Consider the following 20,305-nt stretch of genomic DNA (forward strand, 5'->3'; position numbering starts at 1 on the left):
ATCAAAAGCTAGAAATGATGAAGCTTCATTAGAAAGGCATGTCAAAAGCCAAAATAGGCTGAAAACTAGGCACCTATGCCTAGCAGCCAAGTTGTGAATGCAAAGGAAAGTTCTGGAAGGAGATTAAAAGTGCTACTTCAGTGAACACACAAACAATAAGGAAGTGAAACAGCCTTATATCTGACGTGGAGAAAGTTGTAGTGGTCTGGATCAAAGATCAAACCAGCCATAATATTCCCTTAAGCCACAGCCTAATCCAGAGCAAGGCTCTAATGCACTTCAATTCTGTGAAAGCTGAGAGAGGTGAGAAAGCTGTAGAAGAAAAAATTTGAAGCTAACAGAAGTTCATGACATTTAAGCTAAGAAGCTGTCTCCATAGCAGCAGCAAGTGCTGATGTAGAAGCTGCAGCAAGTTATCCAGAAGACCTAGGTAAGATCACTGATGAAGGTGGCTACACTAAACAATAGATTTTCAATGAAGACAAAACAGCCTTCTGTTGGAAGATGTCACCTAGGATTTTCATAGCTAGAGAGAAGTCAATGCCTGCCTTCAAAGGACAGGCTGACGCTCTTGTTAGGGACTAGTGCAGCTGGGGACTTTAAGTAGAAGCCAGTGATAATTTACCATTTGGAAAATCCTAGGGCCCTTAAGGATTATGCCAAATCTATTCCACCTGTGCTCTATAAATGACCCAACAAAGCCTGGATGACAGCCCATCTGTTTACAGCATGGCTTACTGAATATTTCATGCCCACTATGGAGACATGCTACTCAGAAAAGAAGATTCCATTCAAAATATTGCTGCTAATTGACAGTGCATCTAGTCACCCAAGAGATAGATGGAAATGTACAAGGAAATGAATGTTGTTTTCATGCCTGCTAACACGGCATTTATTCTGCAGCCCATGGATCAAGGAGTAATTTTGGCTTTCAAGTCTTATTTAAGAAATACAGAGCTGGGCACAGTGGCACATGTCTGTAGTTCTAGCTACTCAGGAGGCTGACCTGGGAGAATCACTTGAAACCAGGAGTTCAAGGCCAGCCTGGTCCACTTGGTGAGACCCCATCTCTAAAAATTAAATTTGAAAAGAAAATAAGTTTCATAAGACTATAACTGGCATCAATAATGATTTCTCTGGTGGACTTGGGCAAAGTCAGTTGTTAACCTTCTGGAAAGGAGTCACCATTTTAGATGCCATTTAAAACATCTTTGATTCATGGGAGCATGTCAAAATACCTACATTAACAGAAGTTTGGAAGAAGTTGATTCCAACCCTCATGGATGACTTTGAGAGATTCAAGACTTTAGTGGGGGAACTAACTGCAGATGTGGTGGAAACAGCAACAGAACTAGAATTAGAAATGGAGCCTAAAGATGAGACTGAACTGCTGCAATCTCATGATAAAACTTTAACAGGTAAGGAATTGCTTCTTATGGATGAGCAAAGAAAGTGGTTTCTTAAAATGGACTCTATCCTAGTGAAGATGCTGTGAACATTGTTGAAATAGCGACAAAGAATTTAGAATGTTACATAAACTTAGTTGATAAAGCAGTGGCATAATGTATGCACACCTAATAGACTACAATATAGTGTAAGCATAACTTTTATATATACTGACAAACCAAAAAATTTGTGGTGGTGGTCCAGAAGCAAATCTGCAGTATATCGGAGATATGCCTGTATTATCTTTTAAATTCCTATTCCAAATCATTTTACTGAATCTTTCATTACTTGAATCTTCATTACTATTGCTGTTTCATTGTGTTGCCACAGTGTCATGACTTCACAGCTTTGACGTAATTGGTAGTGAACAAGATTGAGTTAAGTTCATGTAATCTAGAATCTTTTCATCCTAGCCTTGTACCTTGTTTTATAATAAGTTATAATTGTCACTACAATAGCACCTGCACTGCAGCATTATTTATCTTGAACCATTTATTGTGAAAGATTGACTACTATTTTAGTGAAACCAACTTTTCTAACGAGCACCAAAATGTTTATAAAGTAGATATTGTTTTTCAAAAAACAAGAATATTTGAAAAGTATACCAATGGTATATACCCAGTAATGGGATGGCTGGGTCAAATGGTATTTCTAGTTCTAGATCCCTGAGGAATCGCCACACTGACTTCCACAATGGTTGAACTAGTTTACAGTCCCACCAACAGTGTAAAAGTGTTCCTATTTCTCCACATCCTCTCCAGCACCTGTTGTTTCCTGATTTTTTAATGATGGCCATTCTAACTGGTGTGAGATGGTATCTCACTGTGGTTTTGATTTGCATTTCTCTGATGGCCAGTGATGATGAGCATTTCTTCATGTGTTTTCTGGCTGCATAAATGTCTTCTTTTGAGAAGTGTCTGTTCATGTCCTTTGCCCACTTTTTGATGGGGTTGTTTGTTTTTTTCTTGTAAATTTGTTTGAGTTCATTGTAGATTCTGGATATTAGCCCTTTGTCAGATGAGTAGGTTGCAAAAATTTTCTCCCATTCTGTAGGTTGCCTGTTCACTCTGATGATAGTTTCTTTTGCTGTGCAGAAGCTCTTTAGTTTAATGAGATCCCATTTGTCGATTTTGGCTTTTGTTGCCATTGCTTTTGGTGTTTTAGACATGAAGTCCTTGCCCACGCCTATGGCCTGAATGGTATTGCCTAGGTTTTCTTGTAGGATTTTAATGGTTTTAGGTCTAACATATAAGTCTTTAATCCATCTTGAATTAATTTTTGTATAAGGTGTAAGGAAGGGATCCAGTTTCAGCTTTCTACATATGGCTAGCCAGTTTTCCCAGCACCATTTATTAAATAGGGAATCCTTTCCCCATTTCTTGTTTTTGTCAGGTTTGTCAAAGATCAAATAGTTGTAGATATGCGGCATCATTTCTGAGGGCTCTGTTCTGTTCCATTGATCTATATCTCTGTTGTGGTACCAGTACCATGCTGTTTTGGTTACTGTAGCCTTGTAGTATAGTTTGAAGTCAGGTAGCGTGATGCCTCCAGCTTTGTTCTTTTGGCTTAGGATTGACTTGGCAATGCGGGCTCTTTTTTGGTTCCATATGAACTTTAGTTTTTTCCAATTCTGTGAAGAAAGTCATTGGTAGCTTGATGGGGATGGCATTGAATCTATAAATGACCTTGGGCAGTATGGCCATTTTCACGATATTGATTCTTCCAACCCATGAGCATGGAATGTTCTTCCATTTGTTTGTATCCTCTTTGATTTCATTGAGCAGTGGTTTGTAGTTCTCCTTGAAGAGTTCCTTCACATCCCTTGTAAGTTGGATTCCTAGGTATTTTATTCTCTTTGAAGCAATTGTGAATGGGAGTTCACTCATGATTTGGCTCTCTGTTTGTCTGTGATTGGTGTACAGGAATGCTTGTGATTTTTGTACATTGATTTTGTATCCTGAGACTTTGCTGAAGTTGCTAATCAGCTTAAGGAGATTTTGGGCTGAGACAATGGGATTTTCTAGGTATACAATCATGTCATCTGCAAACAGGGACAGTTTGACTTCCTCTTTTCCTAATTGAATACCCTTTATTTCCTTCTCCTGCCTGATTGCTCTGGCCAGAACTTCCAGCACTATGTTGAATAGGAGCGGTGAGAGAGGGCATCCCTGTCTTGTGCCAGTTTTCAGAGGGAATGCTTATCCCATTACTGGGTATATACCCAAAGGAGTATAAATCATGCTGCTATAAAGACACATGCACACGTATGTTTATTGCGGCACTATTCACAATAGCAAAGACTTGGAACCAACCCAAATGTCCAACAACAATAGACTGGATTAAGAAAATGTGGCACATATACACCATGGAATACTATGCAGCCATAAAAAATGATGAGTTCGTGTCCTTTGTAGGGACATGGATGAAACTGGAAAACATCATTCTCAGTAAACTATCGCAAGGACAAAAAACCAAACACCGCATGTTCTCACTCATAGGTGGGAATTGAACAATGAGAACTCATGGACACAGGAAGGGGAACATCACATTCCGGGTACTGTTGTGGGGTGGGGGGTGGGGGGGGCGGGGACAGCATTAGGAGATATACCTAATGCTAAATGACGAGCTAATGGGTGCAGGAAATCAACATGGCACATGGATACATATGTAACAAACCTGCACATTGTGCACATGTACCCTAAAACCTAAAGTATAATTAAAAAAAAAAAGAAAGCACCACAAAAAAAAAAAAAAAGTATACCAGTGGTGCTGCTGCTTAAAACAGCGGTTTTTCAACTCTTTCTGGCCATATACACCTTTAAGAACATGATTAAAGCCATGGGCACTTTTTTTTGAAAAACGTGTTCATGCTCAAATGTGCAAATACAGCTTCAGGGGATTCATAGATATCCCTTTCTGAAGTCCCTGAAACCCATCTACAGAACCTCTGGAGGGTCAGTGGACCCAGGTTAAGACCCCCACTCTGCCTGCCAGTGGAAAACAATTAATGCCCCCCTCAAAGATGTCTGTTAACTCATTTCTGGAACCTACGAATACATTACATTACCCAGCAAACAGGAAAAGGAATTAAGGTTGTAGATGCAATTAAGGTTGAATCAACTGACCTTGAGATGGGTCAATTGGATGTATGCAGTTAAGGATGTTAATTAACCCACTTTGCTCCTGGATTATCTGGATAGGCCCAATCTAATCACATCAGTTATTAAAAGCAGAGCACCTTTCCTGGCTGTGGTGAAAGGGTGATGTGACTATGAAAAACAGAGAAGAAGGGTTGCTAGCTTTGGAAGGGGGGAACCACAAGACAAGGATTGTGGGAAGCCTCCAGGAGCTGGAAAAGCAAAGAAATTCATTATCCCAGAGCCTTCAAAAAGGGATGCAGCCCTGCCAACATCTTGACTTTAGCTTAGTGAGACCCATGTCAAGCTTCTGACCTACAGAAGTATAAGATAATGAATTTATGTTGTTTTAAACCACTCATTTTGTGATACTCTGTTATGGCAGCAATAGGAAACTAATCCAGTACACTGCCCCCAACCCATACATAGTTTATACATGTAACCTTTTGAGCTTTCATTCAGAATAAGCCTAAATGGCACATTGATTCCTAAAATCTATTTTTAATATAACTATTTTGTTTCACAGCCTTGTTTCAGTAAAGTATTAAAGTTCCCTGCTAAAATGGAAATATGAAACTAGATAGATTTTTAAAAATAAAAGATAGCTATTGAGCCCATGTTAAATAAGAATGATTTTCCTGGCCGGGCACGGTGGCTCATGCCTGTAATCCCAGCACCTTGGGAGGTCGAGGCAGGCAGATCATGAAGTCAGGAGATCGAGACCATCTTGGCTAACACGGTGAAACCCCCTCTCTACTAAAAATACAAAAAATTAGCTGGGCGTGGTGATGGGCACCTGTAGTCCCAGCTACTCAGGAGGCTGAGGCAGGAGAATGGCGTGAACCCAGGAGGCAGAGCTTGCAGTGAGTCGAGATCGCGCTGCTGCACTCCAGCCTGGGCGACAGAGCGAGACTCTGAATCAAAAAAAAAAAAAAAAGAAAAAAGAAAAATTTCCTTTTATTATTGCCTAAAAGAATCAGATTTTAAAATGTGGAATGTTTGGCAAAAATTACAGATCCATGTGTCTAATAGCTATGGTTGCAAAAGCTGAATTTTCCTAAAGAAGTTATAAAGCCGATTTAAGAAAAATGTATCTGTATACATGTGAGCTTTGCAATGCTACCAGAGTCATTGCAAGACCCAGAGTAAACACGTAAATAATTGACAGTTGCCATTGCCTGGCATAATTTCTCTATGGCTTCAGAAATTGCAAAATATGAGGATGGAATTTTCTTGGTTGGCCCAGTTCCTTCTCTTTCTGCTTACTCCCTTTACCTTCATGTAAACAATACCACCTCATCTCATAGTAACGAATGATTATTTCTCAGGGGTATAATCTAGGATGATGAGTCTTTGTATTAGGAACTTTTGGTGTTCATTTTGTTTTGTGATAGTAAATAAATGCATCAACTCTTTTTCAAACTTTAATGATTAACATTTTTCTTTCTATTAATGTTTTAAGATACAATTTTTTTTTTTTTTTTGAAACAGTCTCACTCCATTGCCAGGCTGGAGTGCAGTGGCGTGATCTCAGCTTACTGCAACCTCCGACTCCCCGGTTCAAGTGATTCTCCTGTCTCAGCCTCCCGAGTAGCTGGGATTACAGGCACATACCACCACACCCAGCCAATTTTTTTTATTTTTAGTAGAGATGAGGTTTCACCATGTTGGCCAGGATGGTCTCAATCTCCTGACCTCATGATCCACCCACCTCGGCCTCCCAAAGTGCTGGCATTACAGGCATGAGCCACCGCGCCTGGCCAAGATACAATTTTTAAAAATATATTTTTAAGGAAAGTACTTTTAACATTACTGATGTAAAGCCCTGGTTCAACCTGACCACCTGGCATTTTGTGTTTGTCCATCTGAACCACAGTAGCTTTTGAAGATGTCAATTTTCCTTAGAAATAGTTTGTTACTAAAGAGCATACACTTGCTTTTGTCAGTTTCAATAAAATGAACCAGAATATAAGTTACAGAGGTAAATGTCTTATACAAAAAAGAAAAAAAGATAAACATCATATTTTAAAAAATGGCTTGTCACTTTTAAATCCCTTAAGGGTAGGGGAATATTTGTATATATAAATATCTTTGCATCTCAAATGCATAGCATGTTGGCAGGAACTAATAGGTGCTTAGTAAATATTTGTGGAATTAAAAGCCATTCCTTGCCCACATTCATTGAATGTATCACTGCTTCAATCCCATTGAACTTCTATTAAAAAGAAAAAAAAGACCAGACACAGTGGCTCACTCCATAATCCCAACACTTTGGGAGGTTGAGGCAGGAGGATTGCTTTTGAGCCCAGGGTCTTGCAGTGTTACCTATGCCAATCTGGGCAACATAGCAAGACCCCATGTCTATAAAATGATAGAAAAATTAGCTTGGCCTGTAGGCTTGTGCTTTGTATGTCTGAAAAGTTCTTACATGATAGTTTAACTGGGTATAGAATTCTAGGTTGACAGGGGTTTTTTTTGTTGTTTTGTTTTTTTCTCTGCATGTTGAAGATATCCCGTTTTCTTTTGGTGGATAGGATTGTGATGTTAATGAGAAGACTCATGTTAGTTTGGCTTTTTTTTTTTTTTTTTTTCCTGAGACAAGTTCTGGCCCTGTCATCCAGGCTGGAATGCAGTGGCATGATCTTGGCTCATTGCAACTTCTGCCTCCTGGGCTCAAGCCATCCTCCCACCTCAGCCTCCAGAGTAGCTGGGACTACAGGGGCACACCACCACACCAAGCTAGTTTTTGTATTTTTTTTTTTTGTAGAGAAAAGGTTTTGCCACATTGCCCAGGCTGGTCTTGAAATCCTGGGCTTAAAGCAATCTGCCCACCTCAGCCTCCCAAAGTGCTGGGATTACAAGTGTGAGCCACTGTGCCTGGCCTAATTTGGCATTTCTTTGTAGGATGTCTTATCTTCTTTCTCTGGTAGTTTTTAAGGTATGCCCTTTATCTGTGATATAACAAAATACAGGTTTATTTTCATTTCTCCTACTGGGGATTCTTCCTCCTTTTTCAGTTTGAGGATTCCTTTCTTTTACAGGCCTCTAGCATTATCTCTTCCATTTTCTCTCTTCTGTCCTTTTAGCATTTTAGAAACTTTGATATGTCTTCTGTCTCTTAACTTCCCTATTTTTTTAATCTCTGCACTTAATTCTGAGTAATTTTATTCTTCCAGTTTATCAACTGCAGTGAGCTGTGATCATGCCACTGCACTCCAGCCTGGGTGACAGAGTGAGACTCTGTTACGTGTTTATTCATAAATAAATATCTTTTTCAGATTGCTTTATTATGGGTAATTCCTCAGATTTCAGTTCTTGTATTTGTTACATATGCTTAATTTCATGATGATAGGTTTTATATGTTCTTCATAATTTTTGTCTGAACTCCTTCTGTTTTCATTGGAATCAAAAGCATTCTCTGGCTTATGGCAGTCTTCCTATGGTATGTTTTTTATTCACCCCTCATTGAGATCTATGGTTTTCACTAGTTCTGGACAAATTGTTTATGTTAATTTTCAGCTTAGAGTTCTCATACCACCAGGTGGTACAACTCACATTCCACACATGGCACTGGCTGGGCATTCGTGTTTGTCACCACTGATTCTTTCTATCTAGAGTAAGAAAGTGGCCTACTTCTAGCCTGTGTCCTAGGTTTGGCTTTCCTGGCTTTAATTTGCAAATTTGACTCCTCATTCCTGTTTTGTGTTTCTTTGTTGTTTAGTGCAGGGAGTTAAACCATTTCCATCTCCTCTTTCCACATGGGTGCTATAGACTATAACTTAAGGCCCTACCCTACTAGGGCTGCTGAGCTTCAGCTCCCACTCACCACTGTGGGACTTCCTTGTTTGGGGCACCTAGACATTCTGCTTTCTTACTCTTGAGCTCCAATGTGATTTTATTGTTGTTATTGTTAAACTGTATTTAGTATTTCTCTTTTTGGAATAGGATAGGGGCTTTCTACCTATTCATACTGTATCATCTTGTCAGGAAAACTGGGACTATATAAAGTTTATTTTTCTTGCCTCACTGTCAGTAAAATTTATGTTAGGCAGGCAATTCATGGTCTCTGTAAAAGGAGTATGATTCCATCTATAATTCAGCCAACTGTAGTTAGCATCCCAAAATCACTAAATATTCTTGCAATCCAGCAGAGGTTGAAATGTAAGATTTATGATTTCTTATGTATTTAATTATTACATAAAGATTGGTATTTTTTACATGTATCCATTATGAAATTAGACAACTGAAAGACTGCTTAATAATTTTGCAATTACTAAATTAGAAAATTTTAGCTATCTCATGTTTATGCCATAGTGTATATAATCATTAATTTTTATCCTTCTTTGGTATAGTAGATATCAACATATGTATCAGTATGCCCAAGTCTTGACAATAGAAATAACATATTATTGCCAATACTTGTATAACTTAAAGAAAGGTGTAAAAATAATTTTTCCCTGTGTCATCTTCTTGAAGACCTAGGTTAATATCTTCTGACATTGATTTCAGTTGGAGAATATGATTTACTTCATTATAAAGAGTATTGAGAAAAAGTAAGACATTCTCATTATTTGACCAACAATGACAATTTTTTCAGACATAGCTTTTGTTTCGTTTCTTTTTTTCAGACATATAAAGAAAAAGTGGATGCAGATATATTGCCACACACAAAGAAAGGCCAGCAACCGAGTGAAGGCAGCATTTCACTTCCTCTTTACATTTCAAATCCTGTAAACCAGAAGAAGAAAAAAGTCTACCATACAAACCAGACCACCTTCATAATTGGAGAAACACCAAAAGGAATCCGCAGGTATATTGTCTCTGACAACACTAGACTTGAAGAATAATTCTTAAAGGAAATGTAGCTCATTAGTAAAATATGTAAATATTTGAATTATAACCATAACTGACATCTGAATATTTCAGAAAAATCTGAATTTCAAAAATAAATTGCAAATGTTTTAGATGTTGTTAGAAGGCTAATCCCTGAATTGATTACCATAAAAAGGGAAATCATGAATCATGTTATACAAAGAAATGAAATACTTAAGTGCATTTTATTCATTCAGTCAATGAATATATTTTGAGCACCTAATATATGCCCAGGCATTGTGCTGAGTCTTGAATATGCAGTGTACAAAAAGGACAGGCCGTGTGCAGTGGCTCACACCTGTAATCCCAGCACTTTGGGAGGCCGAGGCAGGTGGATCACGAGGTCAGGAGATCGAGACCCTCCTGGCTAACACGGTGAAACCCCATCTCTACTAAAAATGCAAAAAATTAGCCAGGCGTGGTGGCGGGCACCTGTAGTTCCAGCTACTCGGGAGGCTGAGGCAGGAGAATGGCGTGAACCTGGGAGGCGGAGCTTGCAGTGAGCTGAGATTGCGCCACTGCACTCCAGCCTGGGTGACAGAGCGAGACTCCGTCTCAAAAAAAAAAGGACAGACATAGAGTCTCCAGTACAGAGGAATGGGGTTGGCATCAAACCATGAAGTTTTAGAAAGTAAACCTACAAATAATTATAAAATGGTGTGTTATAAGAAAAAAGAGAAAGAGAATAATAGGATGGGGAGGGGACGTGGAACCACCTTTCTTTGGGGAAGTCAGGGAAGACTGTCTACACGGGTAGCATTTAAGTTAAGAGCTGAAGGATAACCATGCAAAGAACCAGAGTAGGAGCATCTCCAAGGAGGGAAGAGGTTTGGTGTGGTCAAGGAGCTGGGAGAAGACTGGTGGCCTTAGTGCAGAATACACCAAGCAGAGAGTAGCATGAGGTGTGGAGGGTAGAGATGCAGGCGGGGCTGGAGCATGCCAACCCTTGGAGGCTACAGAAAGAGTTTGGATTTTGTTCCAAGTGCAGTGGAAAACTGTTGAAGAATGGCACGATCTGATGTATCTTTTTAAAAGATGGTTCCAGCTTCCCTGTGGAAGAGTGCAGAATGAACAAGGGGTGACGAGAAGGAACTCGGTGATGGGGGTTTGCACCAGAGTGGTTGCCATGAGGATAGAGCCAAGTAGATGAATTCAATTTGGTGATGGACTGGTTCGGGAAAGAGAGAGAACAAGATTACTTCTTTCTGTTTTGAGCAACAGAGTGGAGGTACTGAATGGGGAAAACCAGAGAGAAACGAGAGGAAAAAAATCAAGAGTTCCCTTTTGCTCATATTAAATGTGACATTCTGTGGAAAGGTTCAATAGGCAATGTATGTATGAGCTACTCCTGGCTTGGGGATTAAAAGTTTAAATTTGGGAGTTATCAGCATAGAGTTTATAAATGGTCTTCAGAACTGTGAGACTATGTGAGCAGCCTAGGAACAGAGCACAGAGAGGAGGAAAGAAGTCCCAGGACACAGACTGGAGGCAGCAGCTACTTCTAGAGGAGGCGTAAGAGGCACAGTGTCAGGTCCTGAAGTGCAGGAGTAGCGAGAGGGTCTTAAAAGGAGGGAGTTTGTCAAATACTGCTGAGAACCAGAAGCAGATGAAGTGGGAAACTGCCCACTGAAGATAGCAGCAGAGCACTCAGCAGGCACCTTGGCAGGAGCAGCCTAGGAAGCAGTGGGCAGGCCCTTGTGGGAGGTGGCTGGTGCTGTGAGTTTGGATGGAAGCAGTGCGCAGGCTCTGGCGAGAGGTGGCCGGTGCTGTGAGTTTGGACGGAATCAGTGGGCAGGCCCTGGCGGGAGATGGCCGGTGCTGTGAGTTCGGATGGAAGCAGTGCGCGGGCCCTGATGGGAGGTGGCCAGTGCTGTAAGTTTGAATGTAAAAAGTAGTAGCAGCTGGAGGGCATTGTGGGTCTTACAGTTGAGATAACAGAACCTGTTGTGTGTTGAGGGAAAAGACTTGTAGGAAAAAAAGAGATCATGTCAGAGAGGTGAAAACAGAAAGAGGGAGGGCCTGGGAGCAGTGGAGGGCGGTACCCAAACCACAGGCCATGGTCTGGCCTTTGAGAGGCATTGAAAGAGAAGGGACAAACACAGGCACAGATGTGACATTTTCTCAGTGAGTTGAGAACTGAAGCCGTAAGTTCAGAGGGAGAAAGATTTAGGGAGAGAGAAGTTAGGAAATAAATCATTTATAAAGTAGGAAAGCAAGCTTAATGGGACCAGAATTTCTGGGTGGTGTTAAGTTCCCATTTGAGAATAGTTTCAGGAAAATCATCTGTCTGGTATGCACATTTTATTCAGCAAGCTTCAGTTGCTCTGTTGCAGAAACAAGTAGAGAGATGGCTGGGTCTGACCAGGGGTTAGAATGGAGGGAGAGAGAAGCAAGGAAGCTGAAGAATGTTTGTAAAGGAGTGATTATAAAGTTAAACCTAATCTGGACAAGGGAGGCTGATGGATAGTGTAAAATCACAAGAGTCAGTGAATTTGAGGACTTGAGGTTACCAGCATATCCCCCAGCATTGCTGTTGTGGGCAATCGTCAAGCAGCTGAGCTGGAGCCTTAGATGGCTAAGTCAGGGACATGGAGGTTGAGCTGTTGATGGTAATGACAATGGCTATTTATAAACTTGGGAGTAGGGGGCTAACATGGAGTTGAGATGAGTTTGGAGGTGAGCTAAAGAAAGTGGTGGACCAGATACTGGGTGGGACATCCACATGGATATTGATGTTATCAAGAATGATGGCAAGAGATGGGGTGGGAAGCAAGATTAATCCAGGATCTTGAGAATTTAGCTGCTAGCAGGAAGCAATGAAGGGGTCACTGAAGATTGAGGAGAGAATAGTTTAGCTGGATGGCATAAATGTTAAAGAGGGGAAGGAGTTTTCTGAGAAAAGAATGGTCTGGAAGCAGCAGTGTCTAGAAGCACTAACCCTGAGGTTGGAGAGCTGTGAGATGCGAGAGCCTTGCCTTGCAAGGGCCGCATGGGAAGAGGCAATATCATCAGAGCACAGGACCATTCAGCATAGAAGCAGAAGACTTGGGGGACTCTTGGTTCCAGGGGCACGGAGGGATGGCTTGGAAGAGTGAGGGATTGGATTAGATCAAGATGTACAGTAGGAGGAGATGAGAGGCCAGTGGTAATGGATGACGGAAGTGAACAGGGATGGGAGGCATGGTCGGACTGGTCCTGCTGGCTTCTCGGGGCAGTGGGAAATGTCTCTGGGTTCAAAGTACTTCCTGCAGGGGTTTGGCGACTCCCAGGCAGCTGGTTCCTCAGCTGTCCAGGGAAGAGCTGGTCCCCCAGCTCTTTGGAGTGCTGGCGTGGCTGGTTGGGGTATGGCTCTCAGCTGTCTACAGTTGCAGAGAAAGGTGAACACCTTCCACACTGCCACACAGTGTACCTCCCCACGGACAGATCGGCAACAAGGATTTTGCAGAGTGTGCCTTTTCACTTTGGGCAAATATTTTGCCAGGAGACTGACCATATACCTTTTTTTCCCTAAGTTTGCATGCATTCTCTGTTCTCAATTGCCTCCAAGAGCCATGTTAGGACACTGGTTTGTTCTGTTCTGGGCTTCAATGTCAGTGCAACTTTAATGTCTTCCCTAGATATATTGTATGCTGCTTATAGTCCTTTTTCATCTTCTTTGCTCACTAGTGCCTTCTTAAAAGGTGGTTTTGAAACTGCCTCTTCAACATCATGATCAGTAAGTTTGGAGGGGGACTCCTTTGTTGACTGGTAGTCTCTGAGTGAAGTATCTAGCTTTCTTTTCCATGCATTTGTGACCTTACAGAGATTAGGGAACTTTGCAGGTGCTAATTCTTTGTGTCCTCTGAGTCAGAAGACTAAGAAATGGAAGGAGTTCTTCCCCATGTTTCTCAGTGAGTCGTCCTTCAATGCTCATGAATTTCATTATGTCACAACCTGCACCAGGGAGCAGTGAGGCATGATTGAATCCTTCCTCAATGAAACTTCACATTATAACATATGAGGTCATTTCAGAAAAGGTTGTGATGAGTTTAAACTGACTTAGGAAGGCACACCCAGTGACCCCAAGGTTAGGGTCGGCACCAAGTTGAAAGAATAATCGTGTTATCTTGATGTCAAGACTTGGTAGCTAGTCATGCTGCGGCTTCGTTGAAGTCACATGCTGGGTTGTGTTCGACGGAGGTTGTGGTGCCTCCTGGCTTGACAGCTGAGAGTAGGGCACTGAATCTTTTGTTTATCTGCTGCACCAGGTTACAGCTGGGTTTGTACACGGCATTATAGGTAAGCGAGAAAGCAGCCTTCACAACCTTGCACTTGGTGGTAACATTACCCATTTTTCCAGTCAGGTATGCTCCATGGTGCCATTTTTATTTTGCCTTTCTCTCCAACAATTGATCTGTCCAGCCTGATGAAATCCTTCAGCTCCGGCACCAGATCAGATGTTGCAATCAGCGTTGTGAAAGTGACTGATACAGCACCTGCTGTGGTCGAGGGGTTTGCTTTTGGAATGGACACGATGCTGTACAGCACGCTGCATACGCATCTTGAGCCGTGGGCAGAGCAATGACAGATCTGTCAGCTTCATTGAGTTCTAGTGGCATGTTCAAGTGTTTCAATCACTACGTGCCTTACTGGCTTTGGTTACCAATTAGGGATGTAGAAGTAAAACTGTCCAACCATGTACATTTTACCACTCTCTTTTCCATTAACTGTCCTAGTCAATCAGAATCAAGACTGCATCTCCCTCCACTGCAGTCACATGGTCATCTGAATGAAGTGTTCAGTCCTACTCTCCTTCTGGAAGCTTAGGCAGACAGAAGATGAATTTAGCTGTGTTCCACCTCCCTTCCTCCAGAAAGAGAGAGGATTTTGAATTGTATCCATGATACATAACTGCTTTTGATACACTTGCTGAAAGATACATATCTTTGGTTTCTTTTTTCCCCCTTTCCCTAAGTGGGTTATGGAAGTCTAGTTAACTAATTTTTCTTCACAAACTGGCTGGCTTATGCCCCCTGTTTGTAACCTTCAGTTCCCTAAATTCTTAGAGAAAATTCTGAAGGCCCAGAATTAGGAAAGCCAGTTAGAAGGCAGAAATAAAGTGAATGATAATTATAGCTTATCCTGTAAACAGCAACCATGTGGCATAGTGTACTTGCAGACTACTCAGATAAAATGAGGTTAGAAGCAGCTCTCCTCCCAGAGGTGACAGCTCACAGGGTCACGGGTGAGGTCGTGGTTTCAGCACAGCAGAGGTGAAGTTACTTTGGCAGTTACTGAGACACCACCAAGCCTTGGATAAATAAAAGACATCAACTTGTAACCTTGCCAACCACTTAATCTTTACAAACACAAATATTTATTAGAAAGGCCATGAAAAATTTGAAGATGAAAAACAGACAGAATAATATCTTATTACTTCATGTGAAGTGAAAACTGGAATGTCTTGAGAACATGTTTGTTACTTTCCAACAAGAACATTGGCAATTTCCAGGACAGAAATTTGGAGTAATGTATATGTGTTACTAAATATTCTGTTGGAGATGAAAGTGGCTGTTGATCAAGCATGTGTAGTATCTGGATTTGGGGAAGTTAACAAGACAGTATAGTGAGGACTAGAAGCCACGTGCCCATCTGCAGCCACGAAAGAAAGTTGTGAGCATGCTTTATGGTCTGCCACTAACAGCAAAGGAAACACAAACTATGTAACCTGGTCTACGTGGCAAAAATAAAAGTGGCATTGAAGCTCCTACTTACGTACACTAAAAGTAATTTTTTTAATGCCAAGGATTCTCTGTTGTGCATAGGATAAAATCCAAACTTCTAAACTTGGCCTACAGACCGCCTGTGATTTTTAGCCTCTTCCCTGCAGTTTCTCCTGCCACTCTGTGAACCAGGTCATCTTGGACCTGAGCCTGTACATGCACTCTCCCCCTGGGAGACTTCCTCACTCGTCATTACCTGACCGACTTGTCAGGAAGAGACGCCTTTTCTACCCACCTTGCCTACCACCAATCACTGACCTAGGTTCCCTTTCTATGAATGCCAGTAGTGCCCCATATTTACCTCATGGTAAATTTACATTATGGGTTTATCACTCTGTTCTAGTTTGATTTTCATGCATTTGTCTAGCCCAAGTAAACTGTAAACTCCTTGGAGATAGGAAACGGAGTCTTATTTGCTGTTATATAGTTCCTGCTATAGTGCTTAGCACATAACAGTCTCTATAAATATTTGTTAAGTGAATAAACAAATGAATGTTTTAAGGAACTATGGTGTAAAATATAATTTCTAAAACTTTAGGACTTTTAATCATGTGCTGCAGCACTCACTGTCTATGACTTTTGTTCAAAGGCGTATTTATAAACATTGAGCTCTTCTATCTCATGGCCCAAACTCATCATCAGCAAAGCAATACCCACTGTCTTAGTATGCTTGGATTGCAATAACAAAATACTATAGACTGGGTGGCTTAAACAACAGAAATTCATTTCCACAGTTCTGGAGGCTGGATGGCCAACAAGAAGAAGTTAGCTGATTCAGTTTCTGGTGAGGGCCCTCTTCCTGGCTGGCAGGTGGCCACCATCTCCCTGTGTCCTTACATGGCAGAGAGGAAGAGGCAGAAGAGAAAGACACTGTGTGGGTTTTCTGGCATCTCTTCTAAGGACACTAATCCTGTTGGATCAGGGTCCCACCCTTATGACCTCATTTAACCTTAATTACCTCCTGAAGGCTCTAACTCCAAATACTGTTACGTCCTGGGTTAGGGGGCTTCCGCATGATTTGGGGGAGGAGCACAGTTTAGTCCATAGCACCCTCATTTAGGGAAAGGAGCAGGGCTCATTGCCCAGGTCCCTAAATCTTTCTGCCTCTATCTTACCAAGGTTCTTGAAGGCCCATTTCCTCATACATGCATACAACAGCTTTTATTAGTATCTTACACTAAGAATACAACACACTTCTTCTAATAGCATCTCACTCCTTAGCTTAGGTGTCCATATCAACTGGGGAAAAAATAATCTAGGTTTATCAGTTAAGAACTTTCATTTGGGCTCATCAAAAAGTCTTGTGCGATTTCTATGTCGTATTTGTAAAAGAAGGGGAAAAGGAGAGGGAAGGGAAAAAAATGTCTTTCTTAATTTTTCAGAATTTGCTATTTTCATTAAGATTCTTTGACAATTTTGTTTCATGAGACTTGAATACAATATAGATTTTCAAGTACAGATTCTATAAATCATGATCCTCATGTCAGTCATAAATTGGCTCAAAGGAGGAGTAGCATGCTGGGCCTCCATAATTCCCAAGAAATACCTAATATAATAGCATAAATCAAAATAACTTACAAAGCTGGTGATTTTGTGAGCTAAGATACTTTTCTCAGTAGCACAAGGGTAGAGGCCTCACTCTACTAGGATAAAATGCATTTTCATTATGGAATTCAGCAGACATATGCTAAAGGAACAAGATTACCTTCCGTGGCCTCTGCATTTCCTGTTACTGGTGATGAGTTCTTTCAAAATAAAATGTAATGAAAATAACCACTAGTTTTGTTCATTTAATCTTTAGAAAACAATTTGAAGAAATGGCCTCTTATTTTAACTCGTCTTCTGTAAACGAATTTGCTAAACATATAACCAATGCCACATCAGAAGAACGACAGAAAATGCTAAGAGACTTTTATGCTTCTCAATATCCAGAGGTGAAAGAATTTTTTGTGGATTCTGTGTCAGAATTCAACAATTCTTCCTTTGAGAAAGGAGAGCAGCGCACCAGGAAGAAATCTGAAAAAAGAGAATCTCTTATAAAAGCAAGGCTGTCAGATTCTGAAACCTTGTCATTTAAAGATTCTACCAACAAAATTTCTCAAGTTTGCAGCCTAAAAACATATAAAAGAAAATCAGTTAAGTTTCAGAATCATAGTTCCTGTAGAGAAGAGGTGTTTTTTAATGATGCAGAAACTAAGAAATCACCTGTTAGTTCTACTCAAGAGATTGACAGTGAGAAAAACAGCCAAGCATCCGAAGATACTGTGACATCCCGTTCTCTGAACAGTGAGTCTGAAACACGTGAGAGAAGGTTAGAAAATACCATGAAAGACCAACAGGACCTCACAAGAATGGGCATTTCAAGAAAAGAACCCCTTCTCAAATTGGAAAACAAAAAGATAGAAAATCCAGTGCTGGAAAATACTTCTGTGATAAGCTTACTTGGTGATACCTCTATTCTTGATGACCTTTTTAAAAGTCATGGGAACAGTCCCACACAACTGCCAAAGAAAGTTCTTTCAGGGCCCATGGAAAAAGCAAAACAGAGACCAAAAGATTTCTGGGACATCTTGAATGAGCAGAATGATGAGAGTCTTAGTAAACTCACAGACTTGGCAGTAATAGAGACTCTGTGTGAAAAAGCACCTCTAGCAGCACCCTCCAAAAGGAGAGAAAAGCCAGCAACTTCTCTTTGGAAATCAAATGAGAAATTTTTATGGAAGAAATTTAGCCTAAGTGATACAGATGAAAACACAACTAATACACAGAGTACCACATAAGCATATAAATGAATTACTGCACCAGTGAACTGCAACCATCACTGTTTACGGCACTGTTTTCCACACTGATTCTGTTATCTTGAACACAGTTGTTGACATATATTTTTATTAAATTATTGCTTTAGGATTTTTTTGAAGTCTAAAGTATTATCATGGATCTGTTTTTCTTGATATTTGATTTGATCTTTCAAGAATATGATTTTATTTATAGTATAAACCTCTGTTATGAATTAGAAAAGATTCTAGGTTTGTTAGTAGGAGACCTGGGACATCTTTCTTACTGTATTACATAATGATGTGACACTTGCCCTGGTGAGCATTGTTTCCCAGTGTGAAAGATGAAGAGTCTGAACCACATCAGCAGAGTGTCCTTCCAGTTTAAAAAAGCTTTGCTTCGCTCTCCTAATGGCTCATAGGCTGAATCATGTCTGCCCCTCAAATCAGATGTACAGCAATGTGTTTTTTACTAGCACTTGGGAAAGTTATTAAGTATTTTCTTTTTCCCTGGGTATCATGTTCTATTATTATTTTAGAAAAAAGTCATAACTAGTACTGAATATATGGTATATATAATATTAAAATGGTAATTTTGCAACAGCTCAAAATTAAAAGGTTAATGTTACACACTTTACTGTGTGAGCTGTAATTACTACCATTAGCCACAGACACCAGTGCCTCATCTTTTTATGTACCTATTGTGATTTAATGTAAATAAAGGTTTGTATAGTACTTTCGTAGTTCTTAAGTATGAAGAAATGGGTAAACTTTGTATTTTGTTAGAAACTGTTATATTTTGAGTGTAATTTTTATGGTTTATAACAAAATGAATGTGCTCATTGTTGAATGCATGTATTTAGAAGCCTTTACTCAGCCCCTGTGTTCTGTGCTAGGAGCTTGAGCTATACAGGTAAAGCAGAGCTACAGGTGAATGAAAGGAAATCATGTCAGTGAAAAATCATGGTGGAAAGCCCCTGGCATCACATGTGCATGCTGTAGGCAGGACCTGAGCTGTCTCCGCTGCAGGTTCAGATGCACCACTGCAGCTGTACTTCAGTTAGTTCACAGGGCTGCAAGAGGAGGACACATCCCTCCAGAAAACAGCCTGAGCCAGGAACTGGCTGTGCTAAAGAGCACTGCTATCGAGTTGAGGAGAGAGGGCTTCCGTGTACCCAGGATGTGGAGTCATTGCTCAGAAGTGAACAAAAAATCAAAAACAAAAGTCTTCTCAAGGGACTGATCGGCCAAGTATGCTTTTCTTTAGAGCAATGTTTTGCCCTAGAGAATTGTAAAATATATTTTATGTCATGACTCAGTACATATGTGTTTGTACATACATGATTGGAATAAAATGTTTATGAAATATTTACTCATAAGCCATGTAACATACTTTGACATTTTTCTCTTCTAGGATTGTGTTTGGTAGGGCAGTGGGTTTGTATGTGTGTTAATCCTCTCACAACCCACTGAATTGAATTTCATGGCCCATAGTTAGGATCCACAGTGTGAAAACGCTGTTTTAAGTTATATGAGTTTGTCATTGTTTGCTGTGTGCACCTGAGTTTTGTCCAGACTTATCAGATGGTATGTTTTGCCAATGAGGGGCATTCTACACAATAAGTGCATGATATGGTCCTTGATAGACTTGACTTGTAGATGTTTTCAGCCTACAATGTGATCAGCTATCTGAGGAACTCCAATAAGTAGACACCACTTCATTTCAGTTTCTATACAAGACAATGTAGTTCAAATATTTTAATACCTTGTAAATTATGATATTCATATAAATATTAGCCCTGTAGTCTTCATATATGTACAATTTTTTTTTTGAGATTGAGTCTCACTCTGTCACCCAGGCTGGAGTACAGTGGCATGATCTTGGCTCACTGCAACCTCCACCTCCCTCTCAAACGACTCTTATGCCTCAGCCTCCTGAGTAGCTAGGATTACAGGTGTGTACCACCACACTCAGCTAAATTTTTTTTTTTTTTTTTGAGACGGAGTCTCACTCTGTCGCCAGGCTGGAGTGCAGTGGCTCGATCTCAGCTCACTGCAGCCTCCGCCCCCCGGGTCAAGCAGTTCTCCTGCCTCAGCCTCCCGAGTAGCTGGGACTGCAGGTGCGTGCCACCATGCCCAGCAAATTTTTTTGTATTTTTAGTAGGGATGGGGTTTCACCATGTTGGCCAGGGTGGTCTCAATCTCCTGGCCACGAGTGATCCACCTGCCTTGTCCTCCCAAAGTGCTGGGATTACAGGTGTGAGCCACTATGCCCAGCCAATAAATGCTATTGAAGAAACTTTTAGGTCGGGCA

General features: G+C 40.7%; 1 protein-coding gene across 6 annotated transcripts in view; it reads left to right on the forward strand.

Annotated features, from left to right (window-relative positions):
• The window catches only part of ERCC6L2 (ERCC excision repair 6 like 2), a 185,525-nt gene that overhangs the window by 140,267 nt on the left and 24,953 nt on the right, over positions 1–20,305 (forward strand). For 4 of the 6 annotated variants that reach the window (XM_032164597.2, XM_032164598.2, XM_032164596.2 and 1 more), the window contains 2 exons: positions 9,212–9,393; positions 17,019–19,936. In XM_032164597.2, coding sequence (XP_032020488.1) covers positions 9,212–9,393; positions 17,019–17,997 — 1,161 coding nt within the window. In that variant the 3' untranslated portion in view covers positions 17,998–19,936. Of the gene's footprint in view, positions 1–9,211; positions 9,394–17,018; positions 19,937–20,305 lie in introns of those variants that run through there. The other 2 variants (XM_032164599.2, XM_032164600.2) reach the window with 1 other exon arrangement.

This window comes from Hylobates moloch, unplaced genomic scaffold (assembly GCF_009828535.3).
Source record: "Hylobates moloch isolate HMO894 unplaced genomic scaffold, HMol_V3 SCAFFOLD_10, whole genome shotgun sequence".
NCBI lineage: Eukaryota > Metazoa > Chordata > Mammalia > Primates > Hylobatidae > Hylobates > Hylobates moloch.